The 23,911-nt window shown below is 39.1% G+C and overlaps 2 protein-coding genes across 2 annotated transcripts in view; one reads left to right on the top strand and one right to left on the bottom strand.

The window, feature by feature from the left end:
• The window catches only part of LOC136249491 (CD5 antigen-like), an 18,943-nt gene extending 18,601 nt beyond the window's left edge, over nucleotides 1–342 (top strand). The window contains exon 8 of the mRNA XM_066041516.1: nucleotides 1–342. This exon is cut by the window's left edge and continues 134 nt beyond it. Within this exon, the coding sequence (XP_065897588.1) occupies nucleotides 1–219 (219 nt within the window). The 3' untranslated portion in view covers nucleotides 220–342.
• Nucleotides 343–1,141: 799 nt separating this feature from the next.
• Nucleotides 1,142–23,238, bottom strand: LOC136249490 (myoblast growth factor receptor egl-15-like). Its single transcript, XM_066041515.1, has 6 exons — nucleotides 22,944–23,238; nucleotides 14,188–14,469; nucleotides 12,443–12,751; nucleotides 3,525–3,902; nucleotides 3,333–3,473; nucleotides 1,142–1,387 (listed from the first exon to the last, which is right to left on the bottom strand). Exons 1-6 carry the CDS (start codon nucleotides 23,041–23,043, stop codon nucleotides 1,314–1,316), a joined length of 1,284 nt encoding a protein of 427 aa, XP_065897587.1. The 5' UTR covers nucleotides 23,044–23,238; the 3' UTR covers nucleotides 1,142–1,313.
• Nucleotides 23,239–23,911: the final 673 nt, after the last annotated feature.

The raw sequence follows: 23,911 nt of genomic DNA, 5'->3' as shown, positions 1-23,911 counted from the left end.
TGGATCACGACAGGTGACAGAACATCAACTCACCCTACAGCCTTGACCAACCCTGTATCCAGAGCCAGTGAGAGTAAAGCCAATAACAGTGTGGTATTGTCAACATCAGAAGCTGAACCTAGTATTGTTGAAACTGACAAGAAACATCAAGATGCTAACAGTCCACCTGATTACAATGACGCATTAAAATGCACTAAATACGATGATGCTACACTGTAATCTCAGCTTTCTGTCCAGTCCTACCAGCCATTTTATTTGTACATTTGTGTACTGTATATACTGTATATAGTTGTATTTTGTACTTTGTTATGTATGTTTATTCATGAATAATTATTAAGTGAATTCAATTGGCTGACTGTTTAAGTGGCACTGACTGAAACCCTTGATTTAAGTGTACTCTCTCCTTTAGTGCTATAGAACTTTCTGAGAACTATATAAATTTGATGAGGTACCTATGAATGAAACATGACTACTGTAACAACCTATACATTTCAAGTTCATAATGAACAGTATAAAAAATCTCCCTCCCTCAAGCTTTTTGAAAAACGTTTAGTTCAACAAACTTCCAAAATTATTTCCTTTTTATATGTTCATAGTGATTCCTTACCACCTCCTATACTTTTTGTAATGCTTTTCTTGAGTTTTGGATGAAATCATCCTAGGAACTCATGCCATTTGTGTCTCAACAGTCCAGCAAAGCATATAGTATTGCAGATAGGTATATAATACTTAGGACAAGGACTGAAACAAATTCAATGTATGTTTATATGTATAGCCATATTAAAGGTACAGCCTGTATGTATTCTGTGAAAGGTCTCAGGCCTATATAGTTAAGTGCCTTTGGAACGTAAGTGCCTTTACAGTGGAACGTATTAATCAGGACACTTGAAAATGAGCTAGGAAAATAATCTGACGTACACTGTACGTACCATTAATTTTTAAGTACCAAGTGAAGGGCTTTCCGGCTTCTTCAGGAAATTTTCATTCACACTACGTATGTACCAATTGATCTGAAAAATCAAGACACTTGGTCGGTCTTAAGGTGTTATTACTGTAACTCATACACATGTTTCACTGTAACTCACAAATACCAGCATAACATTTTAAATTTGATTTGTAGCAGGACACAGTCCCCAATTGATGAATGGTTACATATTATTGTTTGCTTAATATCCATGTACCACTATATTATATAGATTATGTACATGTACTACACACGACAAGACAAATACACTAAAGCATATTATTGCTATGAAAAGTTAATGCTGTTATCTTATGCATGCTATATGTTCATCAGATTTCATGGGGATAACTTATTTTATTGTCAGGTCGTCAAAATTATTGTTACAGTTGACGAGATCTCCTTTCACTTCACTATTTGGATTACCTGCGAAATAAATGGTGAAATAAGTATTGAATTCGAATACATAATCATGTACAACAATATGTGAACCAGTCTTATAGCCTTTCCACATTTCCAAGTTTGATGACTCATAACATCCCATGTCTTCAATGGATTTACTAACTTTGTCAATATGCAACATCTTCAAGTTGACACAGTTTGAAGTTGCTCCCTAATGTACAAGACAAGTTATGAGCTGTCGAGTTGTGCTAGCTAATTGGAAGGGCTATAAGACTGGATTTATCAGACCAAGTCACTTGGAACATAATGATTGGAGTGCATAAGTATAATCATATACATCAAAACATGAATAATGTTTAATATGAAATTATGGGCATACAGTATAATACATTTTTGTAATATATATAGATTAGTTTGGCTAGTTTTAGCGATTTACAATGTTACACACGTGATCAATCGTGCTGTCTTAGTGGAGTGGTGTTTAAAAAGCTTCGTGATCAGACGATGCACAAGGATAAAATTGTTTTGTAAGTACAATACCATGGAAGGCCCATATCATAGACATTGCATAATTTTTAAAACAAGTTTGATTAGGGATCACAGAAAAAAAGTAAGGAAACAAGGGAGGTCGCCTACACCTGAAGATATACTAATGCACATTTAATCCCTAATTCAGTGTACGTATACCCATCACTGAATTAGGGATTAGATGTTCACTAGTATGTCTGCAGGTGTAGGTGACCTCCCTTGTTTCCCTACTTTTTTCTATGGTCCCTAATCGAACTTAAAAATTCCTAGTACTTGCTTGTTTACTTTTTTATAACATACTTATGATAAATGAACCAGCGTATACTGCGTAATAGAAAGAATGGCACCAGGAATGCTAAAAAAGTAATTTTGCATAAGACCCATGCAGCAATCAATTAGGTAACGGACAGGGAAGTGGTCACTATACGCTTTATTTTCAGCTATGCTTCACCTGTTACACAGCGTTGCAGACGAAGAACAGTACGAGAAGTGTCTCTGCAATCAATCCAGTCACTACGGAAAATATGGGTGACAAGCAGCCACAGAGATGCTGCATCACGCTATCATGAATTGACACCTTGTGTTGTCAGCAAAAGTAATTGAACACAAAGGAGGACAAAGATAAGTCCATGATGTGTGTATTGTACGCACTGCAGTTGGGAAAAGGGCACATCTCAGGACGAAGCAACATAGAACAGTGAAGAAATTAAGCCTGTAGCCTTATCCATTGTCCAGTTATACTTGGCTGGAGGCATCAATCAGTCAGGCAGCAAAATAGACTTAAATTTTAAAAAATGTCCTTAGAAACTAAGCTCTTTGGTTTATAACGTTTGTAAATAGCAATGAGTGGGTAGTGTTACAAAGAATTGCTTCTCATTGTGCACACTTTCAAACAGGAAGTAAGGTTATTTGCAAAAAATACAGTAACTGTAACAAGAGTTCAAACCAAAGTTATACCATTAAATAAACCACCAAAACTAGCACCTACCTTTTTCAAACACACATCTTTAAACAGGCTGTAGGACCAGGTGTCCTACAGACCTTCAGCACTTGTGCTTAAATAAATTTAAAATAAAGCTGTACATATGTGCCTCTAATACTCAAGACGGGATGGTATACTACCCTATGTAATCACTTTTAGTGGTTGAAAGAGGTGTTTGTGGTCAAAAAAATGTGTTTGAGCAAATTGTATGTGTAGTAATCCAGTCCAGTAGTCCAGTCCAGTGAATGGATACACCCATTTTTGTTTTAGTGAAGTTTGTTAGTGAGAAGACAGTAAGAAAATTTTGAGTCCCTTGAGATACTCAATGGGGACCATTGACTATGATAAAAAACTAGCTACATACATACCAGTTTAAAATCTGATATTAGGGGGGATGTGTAGTTATGCTTGGCATGTATCTGAAACTGTGAGCCTTTAGATATTATTATTTCCACTTACATACTGATTCATGCAGTAGATTTCTGTGTTGGACAGTCTTACGATGGTGATAAAATACAAATGCTACCACTGTCAATCCAGTCAAAACTAAAAGAAATAGTGTAGCCCCTATTATTGCTCCCCCTATCACAGTTGCTGATCCTGAAACAAAACAACATAAGTTATACCAATCCTGAATAAAAAACAACTCACCACTGCTTGATGAAGAGGTTTGGGTGTTACTGGATACTACTAATGACACATTACGCTTGACAACAAAATTGTTTTGAATTGCAGTACATATGTAGATACCCTCACTGTCCATACTCACATCAAGTATTGTCAAGTTGGATGATTTAGAACATGATGGAATGGAATTAAATGCAGAATATGACAACACAATTTGACCCCTACTAGTGTTGAAAGTACCACTAGTGTTGTATATTACATTATCCACAGTCCACATGAGTGCTGCATGTCTAGATACTGATGATATCCTACATTTTAGTGTAGCACTGTCACCAGTAATTAAATTTGATGAATGCTGTTTTAAAGCAATGACAGGAAAAACTATACTAAACTGGAAGCAGTCTGAAAAAGAAATAAATAAATCTAATTATCAGAACACGTTCTCAGTGAGATTGCTTGAGCACACCAACTCCAAAGTCAGGGGATGTTTACTGCTGATAAATCCCTCAGACTTGCCTCAAGGTTTATCAACAGTAAACTTCCAATGACTAAGGAGGAGTGCAATACACTGAAGTGAGCCATGGTTAATATAATATATACCATGTGTCTAAATTAACCCACACTACACAACATACTAACAACCCATATGACAGATGAAAATTCGAGTTTCAGTGATTTTTTTTAATAATTATATATCCGGCTGCCTGTTAGTGTTTTCTTGTTTTTAATCCTGTATTTGATGTTAGATGGACTAATACCACTCTGTATAAAGATGATTTTTGTTGAGTAAGATGCTTCTAGGATGATTTTAAAGGCAGCATTTTAGGCGGCATGCGTCACTATTGGGGGGGATCTCTAGTACTACCATACTGTTTGATATATTATACCTACCTGGAAATAGGTGAGTATATGTATATACATATATACTTACCTGCAGTTAATATATATATATACACTCACCCATGGTTTGAGGCACGTGACACTAATTTGTGCCATGTCTATTAATGCAAGCCAATATCTGTGGCGGGTGCTAACTAGTTTAGGTTAATGGCCTTTGCTGCACTGGGCAATCAATCCCCCCCCTCCCCCAGGGCTATATGTCTAACTAAACCCTTGGTGGTGCATTTGCACATGTGATCATGGTATATAAAGTAATATATTATACAGTACAGTAGTACTGTATGTTAGATCATGGAGGTTTGGGTTTTTCTGGCCAAAATTATCAATCAAAAACCAGCTTCACAAAACAATCCTGGTGGCAGTATTGGTTAGGTATAACCGAGCCCATAATTGCCTTCAGTATGATCCTAAATACTTCCAATAGATTGCCACAAAATTAAAAATATATTCAATGGAATTTTTGACTGCCTGCCTGCCTGCCTGCCTGCCTGCCTGCCTGCCTGCCTGCCTGCCTGCCTGCCTGCCTGCCTGCCTGCCTGCCTGCCTGCCTGCCTGCCTGCCTGCCTGCCTGCCTGCCTGCCTGCCTGCCTGCCTGCCTGCCTGCCTGCCTGCCTGCCTGTCTTAAATTGCCTTGCCTGTCTTACCTTGCCTTGCCTGCCTAACTACAGTCACAAGGCTGGAGGCCAAATGAAGCAGCGTATGGCCACCATTTTACACCACAATGACAAACTCACCAGTGGGTTGCCTTTTGCGGTGCTGACAAGTGTGTGCCCTCTGCGCCTTGTCTTCCCTTTTATCTTCAATCAGGCTGGTCTTCATGCAATGAAACCATATTGAGACATTGATTTTCCCTATCAACACTTTCCTTGAGCAGAATATTTAGATACTGCACACTTATTTAAGCACTTTCGCTTGGTAGATACCTGTAACTTCATGATAGGTTCAGTAGCACACCTATTACATGATCTTGGTTGATTAATAACGATCAAGCACCAAGACCACAGCTTTATTTACTCGATCACCCCATCTAACTGTTTTCATAACGCTAGCACAATGAAAATATGAAATAGTGACACACACCCTGGTAGGTGAAACAAGATACTCTAATACAGCAGTCACCCTAATAGAACAGTCACACATGTGTAGCTGTATTCTATAACAAAAACCCAACAATCTAGTATATTAGAAAGTTTAATGTAACTTAAAAATAAAGTAAGGATCCAAACGATAAAAAGCAAGAGATGAATGATGGTATTGCAGCATAGCTCAGTGGGAAAACCCCTACTTTGGCATTGAACAAAATAATTGTTACAGCTAATGTGCCAAAATAGGGATTTTCCCACCGAGCTATGCTGTAATACCATCATTCATCCCTTGTTTCACTGCTTAGATCCCTACTTAATTTTTAAAATAATGATATTATCTATATGCTTCAAAGCAGCAGGTTGTACTGTACATGATCAATGCAACCATTGTTCCAATTAACTAGTACATGGAATTTGCAAATCCTTCTAGTTAATTGTCTAAGGTGTGGCATGGTAAAGAAGATCAGTTTCAAAAATTATGTTTTCAAACTTCCAATCAAGCACTGTTGTTCTGAAACTTGACCTTTTCCACTATACAGTATGCCTAATATACAACTGGTGGCTCCTTTGAAGTTTGACATCATCATCACAATACCTTCATGATGCCTTGGCAGTATTGGTTAGGTATAACTAAGTAAAGGGTGCCTTCAGTATGACCTGAAACACTTCTAAAATGTTGCCACAAAAAAAAGCTTTTTAATGTGTTAAGTGCAATTTTCTACTGAATGAGCCTGACCGATGCCTTTAGATGGCGTAACTTGGTAACATCTGAGACTACACGCTTGATTTTTCACTGTTCGATGTCACTTCAGCCTGACAAGTGCCTTTTGGCATACCGCAGTACATACAATGCATGCTTCATGGACTTACTTGTGTCCTTCTTTGTGTCCCATTTATCTTTGCTGACAGCGCAAGGTGTCGATTTGTAGTCATCGCATGATGGCTTCCTTACATTTGTAATGGAAATTGTCCAAGCTATTGCGACTAGATTAATGCAGATGTCCTTCTCATAGTGTACTTTTGTTTGTAATGCTGTGTAACAGGCTGAACATAGCTGAAAATGAAGCATAATGGCCACTTCATTATTTCAGCATTTAATGGTTGGGGCATGCACTCAGATGAAAACAATATAACTCTGATGACATTCTTTCTTCTAATGCAGTACGCATGGGTTCGCCAGTTATAATAAAGTTACAAGAATTTAAATTTGATTAGGGATCATAGAAATAAAAAGTAGTGAAACAAGAATGGTTGCCTACACCTGAAGATATACTAGTGAACATTTAATCCCTAATTCAGTCATGGGTACAGATAGTCCAGTCATTTTATGAAAAAAAAGGGGTCAACCTTAAACTAATTGTAACGCAACTAGTTTCAACAGTTTCTGGCACAGAAAAATGTGCTCTATAACATATCAAAAGTCCTGGAAAATCCCATAAGGAGAAAGTGACCTTTTGCATGACTTTTTTAGCCATTTTAGCAAAAAAGTAGGATTTGTGCTTCTATTTCAGCTGTACATTATCCAAACTATTTACATTTGGTATCAAATGATTGCTCTCACTATAAGGAATAAGATGATACTTGTTTGGTAGCCATAGCTTAATTTGTTCTAAACGAATCATCATTTTACTGGACAAAACTGACATTATTTAGTCCCGCCCATGCACTTAATTAAATTTTGGTTTAAGCTATTTATTGCTTGTCTAATGATAGTTTTCCCATGGCAAGGGACATTTGTATAACAGAGTGTCATAGTGAAGACTATAAGGTGCATGTGTTACCATGAAAACTGAGATATACCATGCTTACAGATATGTACTGTACATAGTCGTAAACCCACTCCAGTCCATTTGCAGTTTCTGCCTTTCTGAGATAGCTAAATTAAATGTAATTTATTAGTCCTACAAATAAAGAAGTGCAAAAAATTCTAGTGAAATTAAATTATAAAAGAACATGAAATTAATTAATTTTGTTCATGTTTATGTTCAGCAAATTACACACAGCTGGTTGTTAAGAAAAATTATCTTGTTAAATTTTGAGGGAAATCTCTCTATACACTTTTCAATTATCTTAATGTGCTCACTAGTGAGCTAACTGCTAGAGTAACATCTATAACTTTACATTTCCTATGATCCTGTAGTTAGTAGATAAGGAGATTATTAACAGATTATTACAGCTGACTTAGCAAAGCATTCCATTTGTCTACAAATTTGTTATTTCGCAAGTATTGTGTGGTATCAAAAAGAAAAACTGTGCAGGATCCATCTTTTGTACTATTTTGGTTGATGTTGAGAACAAGTATCATTGTTATAGAACACAGGTATGAATCACATAAACTTTGTAGCTACTCTTTTTATTGGTATAGTAGTATATACAATGCACTAATTTATATAGTTTGCAAGAATATTGCCATGGTGGTGCATTATTAAGAAACCAAGAACCTGATAGTTTGGTTTTAATTCTTCAATATGGCTTAATGTCTGTGTCTGTGCCCAGTAAACACTTTCAAATGCAGGTCAAAGTGTTCAGTGCAGCAACATCTACACCAAATGACATCATGGCTGCAGGAGAGCAAGCACTATTGGATTTATACAGTGGAAATCCAAAGGAAGGATTAAACTCTCTCTGCTACAAGCATTTTTGTGAAAAGGTAGCTAAAAGTACTACAGTTGTTCTTCCACAACTTTGCCATCTACTTCAGCTGCTGCTAAATATCACAGTTTCCGTGCACTTTTCCAAATACAAGAGTGGAAAGGTGATGCCAGTGAAATGCAGCCAACTGCATGGGCGTGGAAAGACTATGATGGAAAACTGATGCCTGTGCTAACTGATTTATCACCTGCTCCAGATGAGCTGTTAAAAATGATTAGATGTAACTGCCACACTGACTGCAGCAGCATGAGATGCACTTGCAAGAAATACAATGTGATATGCTCTTCTGTTTGTGGCAACTGCAAGGGAACAGGCTACTAACACTGAATGAAAGTGAAACTTACCATTTATATACACAAGAGCAGAGGCGTAGCTAAGGGGGGAATTTGCCCCCCACCCCCCCTTCACCTGTTTTTTTTTTGTTTTTTTTTGTAAACTTTTGTCACAAGCTTACACGCATCCCAAATTATCTCAATGTGCTCTACTTTACGTGGTATCACTAAGGGTTACTACTACACATACATGTAACATTTAGCTCTTTCATGAATCGTGATAATGATTTCTTGCGTGTTACAAGCAATGAATGAAATGATGCGCTAAAAATATGGAATGTCTGAATCCCTAGGGGTTCCCCCGTATGCACATTTTACAGTAATTGCCATGATTCGCCACGTACAGTCCTAGCCACGTGTAACAAATATGTCGAGACTCCGCCAAGTAACGTTGTTTGGTGCACCACCTTTAAAACAACCTCGAGCAGATGCAGACCCTGTTATTACAGGTGTGTCGTGTACCTCTGGATGTTCTGTTTCATCGCTGAAGTCTGGTTTTCATAATCAGGTCCCAAGACCTCAGGTGTCAGAGTTAGAGGTATGCAATATAATAGACAATACTGTGTCTGCTAATGATCAGCAATCTGTGCATGTAACAAATTATATTGCAGAATGGGTGTCAGTACCACCATCCCTTCCGTACATTTGCCATTCCTCTATTTTAATTAACAGCAGCTCAGATGAAGATCCTGGTACATTCAGTGGTGAGTCTGCATGCATGAGACTGAGAGCTATTTACATGACAATGGTGTTACCCTACCCACCAGCACTACTGCTGGTGCTATACTTACAGCTATACTCCTCCCTGCACAGACACTTCTGATCTCCCGGGACCATCGAACATTGCAACTATCTCAGTGACCAATACCACTGAACTTACCACCAGTTCCATTCCTACATTGCCTACAATGCCTAGTGACAGCTGCTTTTCCTCCAGCACAACCAAAGAATGCAATATTTCCACAAACAAAGTTTGATAGTAGTAGTGATAGAAGCTTTAATGCATCTTGGTATGATAAATTTAAGTGGCTAGAGTATTTCATAGAACGTGATGCATGTTTTTGTTATCCATGCCACATATTTACCAGTTTTGGTGTATCTACGTAGGCCAGAAACTAGTTTTACTGTTACTGGGTTCAGAAACTGGAAGAAGGCTACTGGTAAGAATGGTGTACTTAGCCGGCATGTCAATAGCATTTCTCACAAAAGTTCAGAAGTAGCATGGCAACAATATAAACTGAACTTGCAGCAAGGAACAAGTATTCCACAATGGTCTAATTCAAATAGGTCAACCAAAATCGACACTACCTTACACCAATCATGGAAGCATTATTGTATTGTGCCCAACAAGAAATAGCACTTTGTGGTCATAGGGAGGGCTGTGATTCCCTCAACAGAGGCAACTTTTTAGAGCTACTGAACCTGATTGTCCAATAGTTCATCAGCAGTTAGAATGTGGCCCTAGGAATGCTAAATATACATCCCCTGACATGCAGAACACATTGCTAGGATTAATGGCAAGCAATGTAACCTAAAAAATTTGTACAAGTGTTAAAAGAGCTGGCATATATTCAGTATTAGCAGATGAAACTAAAGACTGTTCTAAAGTAGAACAGTTGTCTATTGTTGTAAGGTACGTAGACATGAACACAGCTAAATACATGAAAATTTCTTGACATAATTATGTTAAGGCTGAGTCCCTTGATGCTGAAGCATTATCCTCAAAGTCTTAGATGATAATGAGTTAGACCCCAGTGGTATTGTTTCACAGGGGTATGATGGTGCTTCTGTCATGAGTGGATGCTGTTCAGGTGTGCAACAAAGAATTAGAGCAGTTGCACCCATGGCTGTGTACATACACTGTTATGCTCACTGCCTCAACCTTGTTCTAGTAGACAGCACAGAATCCGTACCTGAGGCAGCAGAATTTTTTGCATTACTAGAAATTTTGTATGTCTTCACGTCATCCAGTAAGGTGCACATATTGTATATACAGCAGCAAACCTCTTTGCACCCTCACAAACCAGTACGTCAACTGCAGCACCTTTCAGACACACGTTGGGCTTGCAGGTATGCTGCTGTTGATGCTATGTGCAGTACATTAGATTCAATACTGGCAACACTGCAATCTATAATAGATGGTGATGATAGACATAAGGCAGTTGAGGCTTCAGTAATTTATTTACAGATCAACTCATTTAAATTTCTCACAACACTTATCATTGTTTGGAGAGTCTTATCCTACACAAAACAGCTATCTGACCACCTGCAAAATGCATGCATAGATATGGGTAAAGCAGCAGATTTGGTAACTGCTACCTTAAATACGCTTCAGCAGTTTAGATCTGACGAAGAGTGGGATAAGGTGTATAAATATATCCATGAAGTGGCTGCCTTGAACAACATCATTGTTACACCACTGAGATCACAACGCCAATGGTGAGTACCAAGGCAATTAGATGATGGTATTGTCATGGAAACAACTGGAAATAGGACTATCCTATACAGGTTCAGATGAATACAGGGTTTCTTTGTACTTTCCAATGCTAGATTGAATTTCAAAAGAGATTTGATAATAAAAATGTTAAATTGATAAAATTGTCAAACAATTCGATGTAGTATTCAGTAACATTGGCTAGCCACTCACTAGGCTTTCAACATGTAGCCAATGCAGCAGGAAGAAGTAGAAGAATCGTCAGGCCAAGCTAGCAGACACTGAATGAAAATATTAGACACGCACTTCTATATTTAGCATAGGCTACTCAAGTAATAGTAGTGACCACTCAGAAGTGACAAAAGAGACCCGCATCCAGTATTCAGTGATATGCGATGATGCTACAAACCCTATTGCCTACAAAGTGATAAAGAGTTACTCATTTTCTCTATTTGATCATACTGAATTTTCGTAGCTGTGAATGGCATGCTATTTTTACTCTGTCGATCAGTCAGGGGGATCAGTTATAACCTTACAAGTTCTACTAGCAAGAGAATAGAGGTATAGAGCTGAGATTTCATGTAAGATGACACGTTGCCAGCTGAAGTGAGTGAACTGACTCGTCATATTATGCGATCAGTGTGCTTGATAGGACTGGTACAGGTTGTGGCTACTGTAAGTAATTGTGATACATTGTATTTGTAATAAAATAATCGCAATATAGTTCCAATGGATTGTGGACGAATTTGTAGGAGTACATTTATGGCACGTGCGACGATGCTCGACGAAAATACCTCCATTGATAAGTGGCAACTGATAGTAATGTAGTCACGTAGCTAGTTATGTAAGCTGTAGTAATAAAACACCATATGTTGGCTAGCCCATCATTGGGTCATTAGCCTTTTGCAAAATCATGAAAGATTTTGAGTGTTTCATGGGGGCGTCCCCCCCCCCCCCCCCCCCCCCCCACCACCACCACCTTCCAGCTAGCTACACCCCTGTGTGTTGCAATTAGTTTAAGGTCAAACCATGAAATGACTGGACTAAGACTGAAGTAGGGATTTAATGTCCACTGCAGATGTAGGCGATCAACCTCCCTTGTTTCAGTACTTTTTTATTTCTATGATCCCTACTTGAACTTAAAAGCCTTGTTCCTTAAAATATAACTTAGACAATATCTCACTGACTATAGAAATTCTTAGCATTCCTAGTTAGCACCGGGGGGGCCTACCCCCCACCATAAATTTACCCCCAGTACATTTACACCACATACATACAGTATAGGTAGATGAGTGACTGCACAGCATGAACATGAATGAAGTAAAATAGAGGATTAAATGGTAAGCTCATCTGCAGTAGTTGGATTGTTTCATCAAACATCATGTAACTAATTAAAGTCACGTACTTTACAAATATCTCAATAGTACTCCTCTTGAACAGGAAATAACCCAATACTCTTAAGATATAATAAAGCAGTTTTACTCACATTCTATCAATCCAATTGTCATATATTATATTGATATATTTATCTCCTCTTACTTTCTAGATTAAATCTTTCTGGAAATTCATAGGTGGTGGTACCAATTCCATTTAATGCTGTACATTCATATAATCCACTGTGTATCTCCAGTATAGGAAAGAAAACAATAGAACAATGGCTTGCTCCATCACTAAAAGAACTACTATTCCCTATCAGCACCTCCTGTCTTGTATTATTATCATCATACTTGCTCCAATTACACACCGGTGGTGGGTTGGAAATAAGAGGACACCTCACATATACATGTCTAAAAATGTTTTCTGGACCAACTGCAATAGGTCTATAATCACTTGGCACATATGGAGCATCTGTACAGAATAAATACTTATGAAGGTAGACAGTACAGACATTACATGTACAGTATGCCCTTGCTGCGGTTTCTGTTCTTACCACAAGTTATATTAGAAATCAAGACACACAGTACGCTACTGGACAATTTACTCATGAAATTTCAATGAATTTAAATTGCATAAGTGTAAGGAAAAATTAAAAGTTTTACATTTGAGTAGGGGATCACAGATAAAAAAAGCAATGAAACAAGTGAGGTCATCTACACCCTGCAGTTATACTTTTCAATTCCTACTTCAGCCTGTCAAGTATATCTGTGACTGAAGTAGGGATCCAATGTCAACTAGTATAGCTGCAGGTGTAGATGGCCCTCCCTTGTTTCATTACTTTTTTATCTGTGATTCTTACACAAGTCTAAATTTCTAATTCATTCTTGCAGTTTTTATTTTCTTTGTAGTAGATTGTGCAACTGAACGTGTGCTCCAATTGTCAATGGCTGAAATGCAAAGTCTCTATTCTACTTCTTTTTCAACTATTTTCCACCTGTTTTATGAATGAAGAACAGTAAAAGAAGCGCCTCTGCTATCAATCCAATCACTATGAAAATCACAGTTGTCAATAAACACGTGCCCCAACTATAAATTGCACAGTGGCCATTTCACTTCAGTTTCAGCTTTGTTCCACCCATTACACAGCATTACAAGCTAAGAACAGTACAAGAAGTGCCTCTGGAATCATCCAGTCACACTACAGAAAATAAAACACTGAAGCCATGCTGCAAGTTACCACCTAGCTATATACGCAGTAGTGGAGAAAGAAATGAGACACAAAATAATGATGTATATATATATATATAATATATATAATATATATATATTGTAGCTGCTGTGGTTGGTGAAAAGGCACATCTTGGGAGTAAAGCAACACCAAACAGTGAAGAAATCAAGTCTATAGCCTTATCCAAAATCCAGTTATGTTTGGCTGGAAAGTCAGACAGGCAGGCAGGCAGGCAGGCAGGCAGGCAGGCAGGCAGGCAGGCAGGCAGGCAGGCAGGCAGGCAGGCAGGCAGGCAGGCAGGCAGGCAGGCAGGCAGGCAGGCAGGCAGGCAGGCAGGCAGGCAGGCAGGCAGGCAGGCAGGCAGGCAGGCAGGCAGGCAGGCAGGCAGGCAGGCAGGCAGGCAGGCAGGCAGGCAGGCAGGCAGGCATCACAAATATTAGAAAAATAGCTGATTCTACAATGTGGTGAGTTAATAAGGATGATTATGAAGATAAAACCACAATTGAAGCTAAGAAACTCTATATATACAAACTGGTGAGTTACCTAAATGAATTAAATTGTTTGGATTTTGTGCACATAGTTTGGAAAATCATCATTAATGTTGTGTTTATCTTTTTATACCTATACATACACTACTTTTCTGCAATGCTAAATCATATGATTAAGGGATGCAACTTACAGAAGACATTAAGCTTGTAACAGTATATTATACTCTTTGTATCAATGGCACAATAGAGTGTGTTCCCATTCTGATGAATCTGAGCTTCAGTCAAATTGTATGGTACATCTGTACTTATTGCCAGTGGAGAATTGGAAGTTTCATTACAATAGTTCACTCTTGTGTTATTTGATGGCACCACATTACCACATGGGATGACAACTGATCCAAATTCAGTGACATTAACCTCAATCGAACCACCACATATCCCTCCACACTGCTGCCTGGTTCCTGGTAATATCGCTATATAAAGATATACATACAATAGTAAATTTTTACCCTTTACAAATTTTTACCCTTGACCATTGACTTGGCATGGATTTGGTGGCCCTGACCTTTGACTTAGACTTTGATCCTGGTCGCAAATCTACCTACAGTGAGTTCCTGTGTGCCACCCCCTTGCATTATTTTCATCATCATTGATGGTTCTCTCTCTGAAGCTGTAGGCCACTTGCCTGCTGCCATAGATAGTCGCGCCTCTACTATCTATGCTGCTGCATAATGAGCATACTAACCTATTATTTTGACTCGTTAGAAGCATTATGCAAACAAATGTTCAGGGGGAATAGCAATTACCGGGTAAAAACAGTGGACCCGAGGACCAGAGGACCCACAGGTGTCCCACTCTTCTTGGAATTTTATAGACAATTTTCACGTAACACGGAGAAGCCGTTCAAGTGCAATTTTCTGTTTCGTGGTAAGTAATAGATAACTTCCATTGTAAAAAAGCTGTAGCTGTATGTTACTTTAATGACAATTTGAAGTAAACTAACTGATGCATGGCAGATCAACTGGATCAATCTATTCACTCTCGTTTACTGAAAGGAAATGAACTGTCAGACATGGATATAGCTGTACTAGGGGACGATTTGGTTGTGAATAAGATCGATGAGCTGCGGAAGATTGCGAGTAGCTTGTCCGTTCACCTTACTGGCTCCACCCATAAGAAGGACATCGTAGACAGGATAGTTGGAATGGCACAGATAGGGGCGGTTCGTGATTCATCTGGCGAAGAGAATGGTGAAGATGTGATAGCTATTTCATATTTGACCGAAGAAGTAAAGTCTTTTCTCAAGAGTTTGCCGTTGTTTTCAAACGTTACGCAGTGGAGCAAGAAGTTGAGTGGTGTCCTTGCTGAGTTCACATTGATCAATATAGTAATTTATCTCGTGTATGGATGGGATAAAACTTTTGACATGCAAGCATTGACAGCCCACAAGTCTCTGAAAGCATACAAGTACTTCTTTGATGGCTATGTCAAGAACGTCTGGGTGTACCAGTGCTCAAGTGAACACCAGTTAAACTTGAGAGTGTTGTATTTCCGTGCCTTTGTTTATCACTCTTTCACCACTAATACACCTTATGAAGTATTTGTGTGTCACTCAATGGAGATAATGGAGATGTTTACGCTGGACAATGTGCTTGTGTTTCTGGGTAAGTCATTAGCTAACATTGTGAGATAACAACAATCACTAATTGTATCAACATAATTGATTCCATTATGTGATTTGTTAAAATTATCAATCAGTATTAATTATCTATATTCATTATGATTGTTAAAATTATCAATATTAATTAGCTATATTATATTTTATTATACAGACTGGGACAAGCTTGTAACCATATTGCAGCACTATTGTTTTTCATTGACTACCATGCTAAAGATGTTGAATTACCAGTGGAGCTTTCTAAAACTTCTGTCCCTATGAAATGGAACCAACCCCCCAAGAAAGCAGTGAATCCAGCTTGTGCAAGTGATATGACTTTTGTTAAACCAAGTCATGGTGATGTCCCAGAAGTGAGCAAGTCTACAGGTCGCAGTGCATTTGATCCACGTCGCACTGAAGATTGTGTATTACACAAAGAAAGACTGCAACAGCTCATGGTCTGCCTGGAGAAAACTGTACCAAACACTGGACTGATGCAATTTTGGCAGCCTGGTCACTCAGGAAGCCAGGTCCATGTAGAAACTTTGTGGCAGCATGTTATTTTTTCACATCAGCATGCATCTACAGTAGTGTAAGAAAAATATTTTGTCCCAGAGATTGCACAGTGTTACGACTACCTTCGTGATAAGACCATATCAAGTGATGAAGCTGCAAAGACTGAAGAAGCAACAAGAGGGCAAGGAGAGAATGACCTTTGGATAGTACTGAGGAATGGCAGGATAACTAGTTCAAGATTTGGAGAGATACTCCATCGAAGAGAGTCTACCAATCCAAGAAGGCTAGTTCGAGATTTTATGGGATATGGTGGGCCAATGACTATACTACCACCACAGATTAGATGGGGGAAGGAGAATGAAGACAAGACACGGAAATGCTACATAGATAATTGACATCATGCTGGTGAGACAATGATAGTAGAGGACAGTAGGTTACATCTTATGCCAGAAAAAGCTTATCTTGGTGCATCATCTGATGGCAAAGTTACTTGCACAAGTGTGGACACATGCTGTAGTGGTTGTTTGGAAATCAAGTGTCCATACAGCATTGACAAATGCATCACTGTGGAGATGACACCAGGTGAAATTGCTGACAAATTTGGAGAGAAGTTTTTTTCTGAATAGAGGAGAAGATGGAGAGTTGCACCTTTCTCGGCAGCATCATTATTTTGCACAAGTGCAGGGAGAGCTGGCTGTAATGAACAGAGAATGGTGTGACTTTGTTGTGTATAGCAATGGAGAAGTGGTTGTTGACCGTATATTGGCAGACCTGGAGTACTGGGGTACACTAGAAGAAAAGCTGGAGGAGTTCTATGTCCGTTATATGGCTCCTGAGATCTTGTCTGGAAGGATCTTTCTAGAGGAATACCAGTGCTAAGTGTTAGTTCAATGATTTGGTTTGTGGTCAACAAGCTATGCATGTGTAATGTACTAGTTATCTTGTCCTGTACTTGTTAACAACAATGTATGCTTGTTATGATGTAATTACAACATGTACGTACTTAAATAGTAATCAGCTATTGTATACACAATTGCTAATTCTATTTCTATAAATGGTTTTAATATTTAATATGAAACAAGTGGTACATCAAAATTAGTAAGATGCATACAAACAAGGTTAACATTGCTAACTAAATCATGCATAGTGTTGGGAATTTTTTGATTAAGAATATCAAAACGTTGACCTCTTCCAATAACACGCTCCACATGTATTCTTAATTCAGCAATTCTCCTTGTCCTCTCTACTTCATGTGCTGCCATCTGCTTCTGTCTAGATTCCAAATGAGGAGGCACATTGACTGAAATTCTTTTAGGGGCTACTGCTTCCTGTATGTCAAAGCCTCTGTCATATCCCCCGGTTCAAGCAAGTCTAAAAGTCCGGACTTCTCTGTTAATTTGCGATCAGAAATTCGTCCACCCCAAGCATCTGACACAAAGCTTACCAACCCAGAAGGAGTACAGCCTACCAGAACTTTCCAAGTATTTCTGCTTTTGTACTGCGAGTATGTGACTGAGGCATTCATTAGCCCTGAGGGTCGCTGGCATTCTATTTCATAGCAATCTATGATAATTCTGGTGTTAGGGAAATGCTTCTTGAACCGTCTTGGCATCCATTGTGTAACCTGGTCACATGAAGGGAAGGGAAAAATCAATAAAAGCTCTTTAGATAAAAAGCAAATCCATGTAGTAAACATTCGACTGTATGTTCCCTCTACCATTCTAAAACAAGTGCATACATCAGTCAATGGTAGAACGAGTCTTAATCGTATTAGAATGGCAAACAACTGGTTGGCAATTGATAAGCCACCAAAACACTGTGAACCATGTTGCTGCTTCTCCTCTAATGATGTACTGCTACCTTTCCATGCCCTGAGCTCCTTAGCCCTAGGTGTTAAGTACTCCACTAGGGCTAGAAAGGAATCAAATGTTGGCATTCCTGTATAAAACCTTGTCAGTCTATCATTGTTCTCCAGCAATCGCATATCTAATTCAGGTCTCTCCAACAGCATAGATCTTAACATTCTATTCTCTGCCTGCAGTCTTGCAACTACATTTCCATCTTCATCCGTCTGGCATTCTGAAAATGTTATGATGATAGTTAACACCTACAGTAGGTATATTCATGATTCCACATGACTTACCTACTTCAGCACAAATGGATCTCTTATCACCACTCCGACTTGACTGCACGTACAGGCTACACGAGGATGCTATCGATTCATCTCTAGCTGGTGGATGCTTACTTCTGCTATAGTAACTCCTGTGGTTGTGCTGGAATGCCTTTCGAACATGTTGGTTGACGATAGCACGTCTTTCTTCTTCCTTTCTCTTTGTTACTTCCTTTCCTCTCTCTTCCACTTCTACTATCTCTTTAGCCAAAGATCTTTCTTTAGCCAAAGATCTTTGTTTTGCACGCTTGAAACGAGCTATGCTCTCCACGTTCGCCGTTGTGTGAGTAGAACATAGCTTTTTAGAAGCTGTCTTGGGATAGATGGATGGAACAAAATCGGGATCACCAGCATCATCAGACTTCTTTCCAGAGATAAAATGGGCAGAACACACCTCGGCAGAACATGCTCTATCACCATCCGCTGGCTCCCAGGGCGATCCATCTTCATTCTTTCGTGATACAAAGCTAATCCACTTTCGTCGCCCCTCTAAATCTTCTGCCGGAAAACGATAGAAACTTATTCCACCTCCCGTTTGGTGATGGTTGTAGCAATCAACTACAACACAGCTAGTTGGCATTCTCCACTTATTCGTGACAATTAACTAGTGACCATTAATTATTATAATTAGTTATATTGCGGTTACGCACAACCTACCACTGGAAGTATGCACGTATAATTACGTTATATTTCCGTGTTACGTGAAAAAGGTCTATACACTTCACAATATTCTATACTTGTACTAGGTACCTCTGCACAAGTTTGCAAGTAGTCTTGCATGGCCAATAGTCCACTTTTTCCCCCATCACAGTGTCTCACACAATGTTTAAATTTAAAAAAAAATAGTCATACCTACAAGGGTCAGCACAATCATTGTAATTATTAACTACTCTCACTACTGGTCCAGGCATAGGCACACCCTTTCAACTTTTGTATCAGTAAACAATGCTTAAATGCTTAAACCTCAAATTAATGATATTCACGTATATGCATGCATGACCATCAATGGCCAAAAATGGGACACTTCACACTTTTCCCCTCCCCCCCCCCCCATCCCCCTGGACATACTGGGGGATATGATCACACCAGTGGAAAATTTGGCCATTAAAAATTAAGTGCTTGTACAAGTTATGCACCTCCTGCAAGAATAACCTGTTTCTGGGATTCAATTACTTGTTGTGTCCCCACAGGTGAGCAATTTGACTTTTGATCCCTATAACTACCTTAATTCTCCCTGGGAAGGGGGTATTATTGATAGGTACATAAGCATGTAAACTATAAACTGATACCTTTCAGTATGACACCACACTAGGATGGTTGGAATGCAGTGTGGTTGTCACACTGTGGCTATTCAGATTTTGGTATGCATAACATCATTAGCTAATGCCACACTCTGAAAACAATACATTGACAATATATTATAGATCACACATTCTTTACTTGAAATACTGAGCTACTGACCAACGTGGAGTACAAACTATCATGACAGTTACTGACATCTTAGTACACAGTAGCTCACTTGTTTAAAAAATAATTATTTTAATCATAGCTAATGCTACATGTTGAAACCTTCTCACTGCTGGAATATTAAGCATGCTGAAAAATATGTTTGGAGTAGGATTTCCCTTCACTGAGTTCATGGATGGACTCTGTTTATAACTTGACAATTACATGTACAATATAATTACAAGGGGTTAGGAGACTAGTCTCAGGGTTACCAAGTTACTAATAAAGTAATAATAACTTGAGCCCCAGGGGCGGATCCAGGAGCTGGCAAGGGGAGGGGCACAAATAGGCTAAGTTGCAAGTAGTTGGGGAGAGCCAGATTCCCTTGTTAGTTGCTGCATTTTTGAAGCAGCAAATAATCACCTCTTAGTAGTGTCTCACTGCTGATTTTGCCATTTTGGCCTTTGCAGATGGTTGTAAAGTCATAAATAGGCTATTGATGTCAGCGATACTATAATTATTTTTAGAGGCGCTTAGCCCACGAAGGTTGCTGGTTGACAATTTTATAGTTAGTTTAACTAATTGCTTTTACTTTAGGTGAATTTGTAATAATAAATGCTAGTGAAATGTGTATATATACTTTCATGAGTTATACAAGTTTGGTATTTTAATCAAAAGAAGTAGCTAGCTAGTTATGCCAGGCTACTCCACAAGGTGAGGGGGGGGGGGGGGGAAGGCAAATGCCCCATCCTGGATCCGCCATTGAGCCCTGACAAGACAAGAAGAAAAATTAAATTATAGCTACTTATAAAACTAAATAATTATATCAACAGATTGACTACATCCAAGCCCAAGATTTAAATATCCTGTAGGAAATGTATTGTACTTTTCAGTAGATGGCATACATTGCTATGTTTTGTAATGGTCACTGGCATGAAATGGCCTAGGCAGTCAACTTCAATTGTCACAAGATCAGCCGAAAATCCAGCATGTTGAAGGTCTAGCAGTAATGAACCACTGCAATCTTCTTTACGGCTCCAAGGTGATGTTCAGTATTAGTAAGTTCTAATAGCATGATGGAATCTGTGAAAACTAACATGAGATCAGGTCTGCTTAGAGTAGATATGATATGAGGTGGAATAGTACATGGGGGACTAAGGAAGATCGGCATAAAGCTTATAACAAGGTGGTAAAGTTCTGAACAAAACCCTGCAAAATGGAGTCATGATGCCAAGTGTATCTCCCTTGATCAAGTGCAATGGCAGAACAACCAGTTAAAACATGGTTGGTTGTGGGCTGTGACAAAGGGTAGTTACATTGGACTATAACGATTATATATTCCAGCAAGCCAGATTCCAATGGTGTTGGTAAAGTATCACAGCTGGCTCTATTATATATGAACCATTATTTGTGAGTTTGGCTACCTGAACATCAAGTAGCCAGTCTGTCTAAGTGCAATAATTATTCATCAGACGCAATAATTCATTTATGTATTTAATTTTACTTAATGTTTTTAAATTTTTTTCAGAAGCTGAACTGACTTAAGCGGCTACTGTAATGCACTTGTCAATTTCATTCCCCACCCCCGGGGGGTGGGGGAATACAGGGAATTTGACAAATACAGGGAATTTGACAAATCGTGGTGTCAAATACCCCACTACTGGGGCGAAATCGGCTGTAAAATCCCCACTATGTCCCCACCTCCATTGTAGGGGATTTGACAACACCTCAAGGATGACTAAGCACATATTTCATGCATGCAGCTAGTAATAAACCTGCCCTGTAGCTAGTAGAATTATAGCAAGTGTGATTTTATTGTTTAGAAATGCAACTACCGAAAATCGGTCAGTGAATTGGACAACCGTCAATTGCCCCAGGGGTGGGGACAAGAAGTAATGTCAAATCCCCACCTGGGGTGTGGGGACGCCCGGGGGTGGGGCATGAAATTGACAAGTGCATAACACATAAATCATTTGTTTATCACAAACGAACGTCAACTGTTTAAGGTGGCGCTGAAGTAATTATGTGAAGCCGTACAATGCCCATTTGTCACTATTAAAATTAGCCCACGTGCTTAATTAGCTATTTTAGGGTGGTGGAGAACTCTGCTTGTGAACCATGTAGTCTACATTTAAAGAGTTCTTATGATAGTCTTTAATGTTGTAGCTTAGCATGCCAAGTTCCGTGAAATCACCCGCTTTAATTTCGTGGCTATTAAACCCTGAACTTATGAGCCGATTTTAAAAATAACTCACCCCAGAAACAACCTAGCGCTAAGCCGCCTTGGCTCTTATGGTTTCTCACCTTGTAGAACAACTCTATGGAATCCTTTTTAACGATAACAACGTGGAAACTGGTTAAAATGCAAACCTGCATTTTTCAACAAGTGATATCACGCCCGTCAACAGCGAATCACGAAAAATCTTTCCATAGCCCTGTAAAGAAACGCTTCACCAGTGCCTCTCCCAAATTTTGAGAGTCTATGGTAAGTAAATATGGAGTTATTTCACGAATTGTGAGACAGTGTAACTGGCCAGGGCGCGCTCCGTAAAGCAGTAATCACGCGATGACAGCTGGTGTTGTTCGTTGTGAAGTTACCAGAGTTTTGACAAGGTGATGAAGTCAGTACGTGAATATCGTTACTTGTATCAGCAATAGTAGCCTGACAGTCTGATAGAGCTGGTTCTTTCAATATTTCGAAGCGCTTCGCTTTGTTCTATTAGTTTTCCGTGTTTTTTCGTGCATGACCACAAACGTGATGTCCCATTGGCCTTGTAAGGCTTCATTTGATTACTTCAGCGCCACCTTAATTGATGAAGCATTAACTAACTCAGTCACGCTCGATCTCTAGATTACGCAGTGACGCGGTCAGTCTCTAGCTATAGGCCCCGACACCGCGGTATCCCATTTAGAGCTTCCCCGGAGTGGGATCTATTGGATCTCTTGACCTGAACTTTGTAGTTATAATTTTGTACTGTAAGTTAAGTCTAGCCAGGGCTCCTGCACTGATCACTCTGGCTATCAGTGTACGGTAACCCTGAGTCTAGGCTCCTGTTTGTATACTATATAGCTAGCTATATAGCTATTGTCTTAATAATCAATAAGACGTTTATCACTCATACAGCAGTCTATGTACATGCTATTAGATACTGACTCACATAACAAGGTAATAGCAAAACTGAAATATGTAGTTCTCCGACTAAACATTGCTCTCTGATTCATCCCCGCCATCACCCAATTTCCTCGTTCCTTCGACATTACATCAGGGTAATTAATTAGCGCCCGCTTTGAGCTAGTGGGTGCTTTGAACAGGTGGGGGAACGGAACGGAATGATGGACTAAACTACGGAACGGAATGCTTTCTCATATTGAAGCTTGCAGCTTACCATTGCTGTACAAGTTATCGGTGGCACTTCCAGCAGGTAATCAAACCATAGATATTATAAGTCTAGTATCTATGATCAAACGTAAAGATAAAACGAATTTAAGGATCGATTGTGGGTTCTTGTTGGTTGTCATTAGTAACGAAGTACTAATTGTGGGAATAGTTGACTTAATGTGTTCATCTTCGGATGTATCAAGTAGGGAACTTAATGCATGACTTGTTTTTACTAGTATGTGAGTTGTTTTTACTTTAGAACGTATAATCTGGGGCCCAGCCTTTCTAATCGGCATAAATCAGTATGTAGCTACACTGCAAAGGAAAAAAGTATGGTGACAAGCTGAATCAACTCTGTCTAAGCAGAATCTATTAGGAATTTTTTGCAGTGTGTGAGGAGCAAACAATCAGACACCTCGAGGAGGCTGTATTGTGTGAATATCAATGATTCATCAACAGAGTAGTAGACTAATGTCAGATATCTCAGTGAGTTGACTGAATACAGGATGGGGTCTATTTTACAGAATGGAATGTATTCTGAATCAAAACTTGCAGCTTGGCTAGCCGCTATCATTGCTGAAATCGCATTTTATCAGTGGAGCCTCCAGGAAATAGAATAGGATATTAATAGCTGTAGGGGGCGGAGTGATAGTAGGGAAGGTTCGGGAGTGCTTCTAGGAAGGATTACTTCGTCTTCTGCCGATACAGTCGGATACAGCCCAGACCGCGAGGAACACGCTACGACTC

The sequence above is a fragment of the Dysidea avara genome, chromosome 3, assembly GCF_963678975.1.
Source record: "Dysidea avara chromosome 3, odDysAvar1.4, whole genome shotgun sequence".
In the NCBI taxonomy this organism is placed as follows: Eukaryota; Metazoa; Porifera; class Demospongiae; order Dictyoceratida; family Dysideidae; genus Dysidea; species Dysidea avara.
Note: the sequence above shows the minus strand (reverse complement) of the source record. Positions and strands in the feature narration are given on the sequence as shown.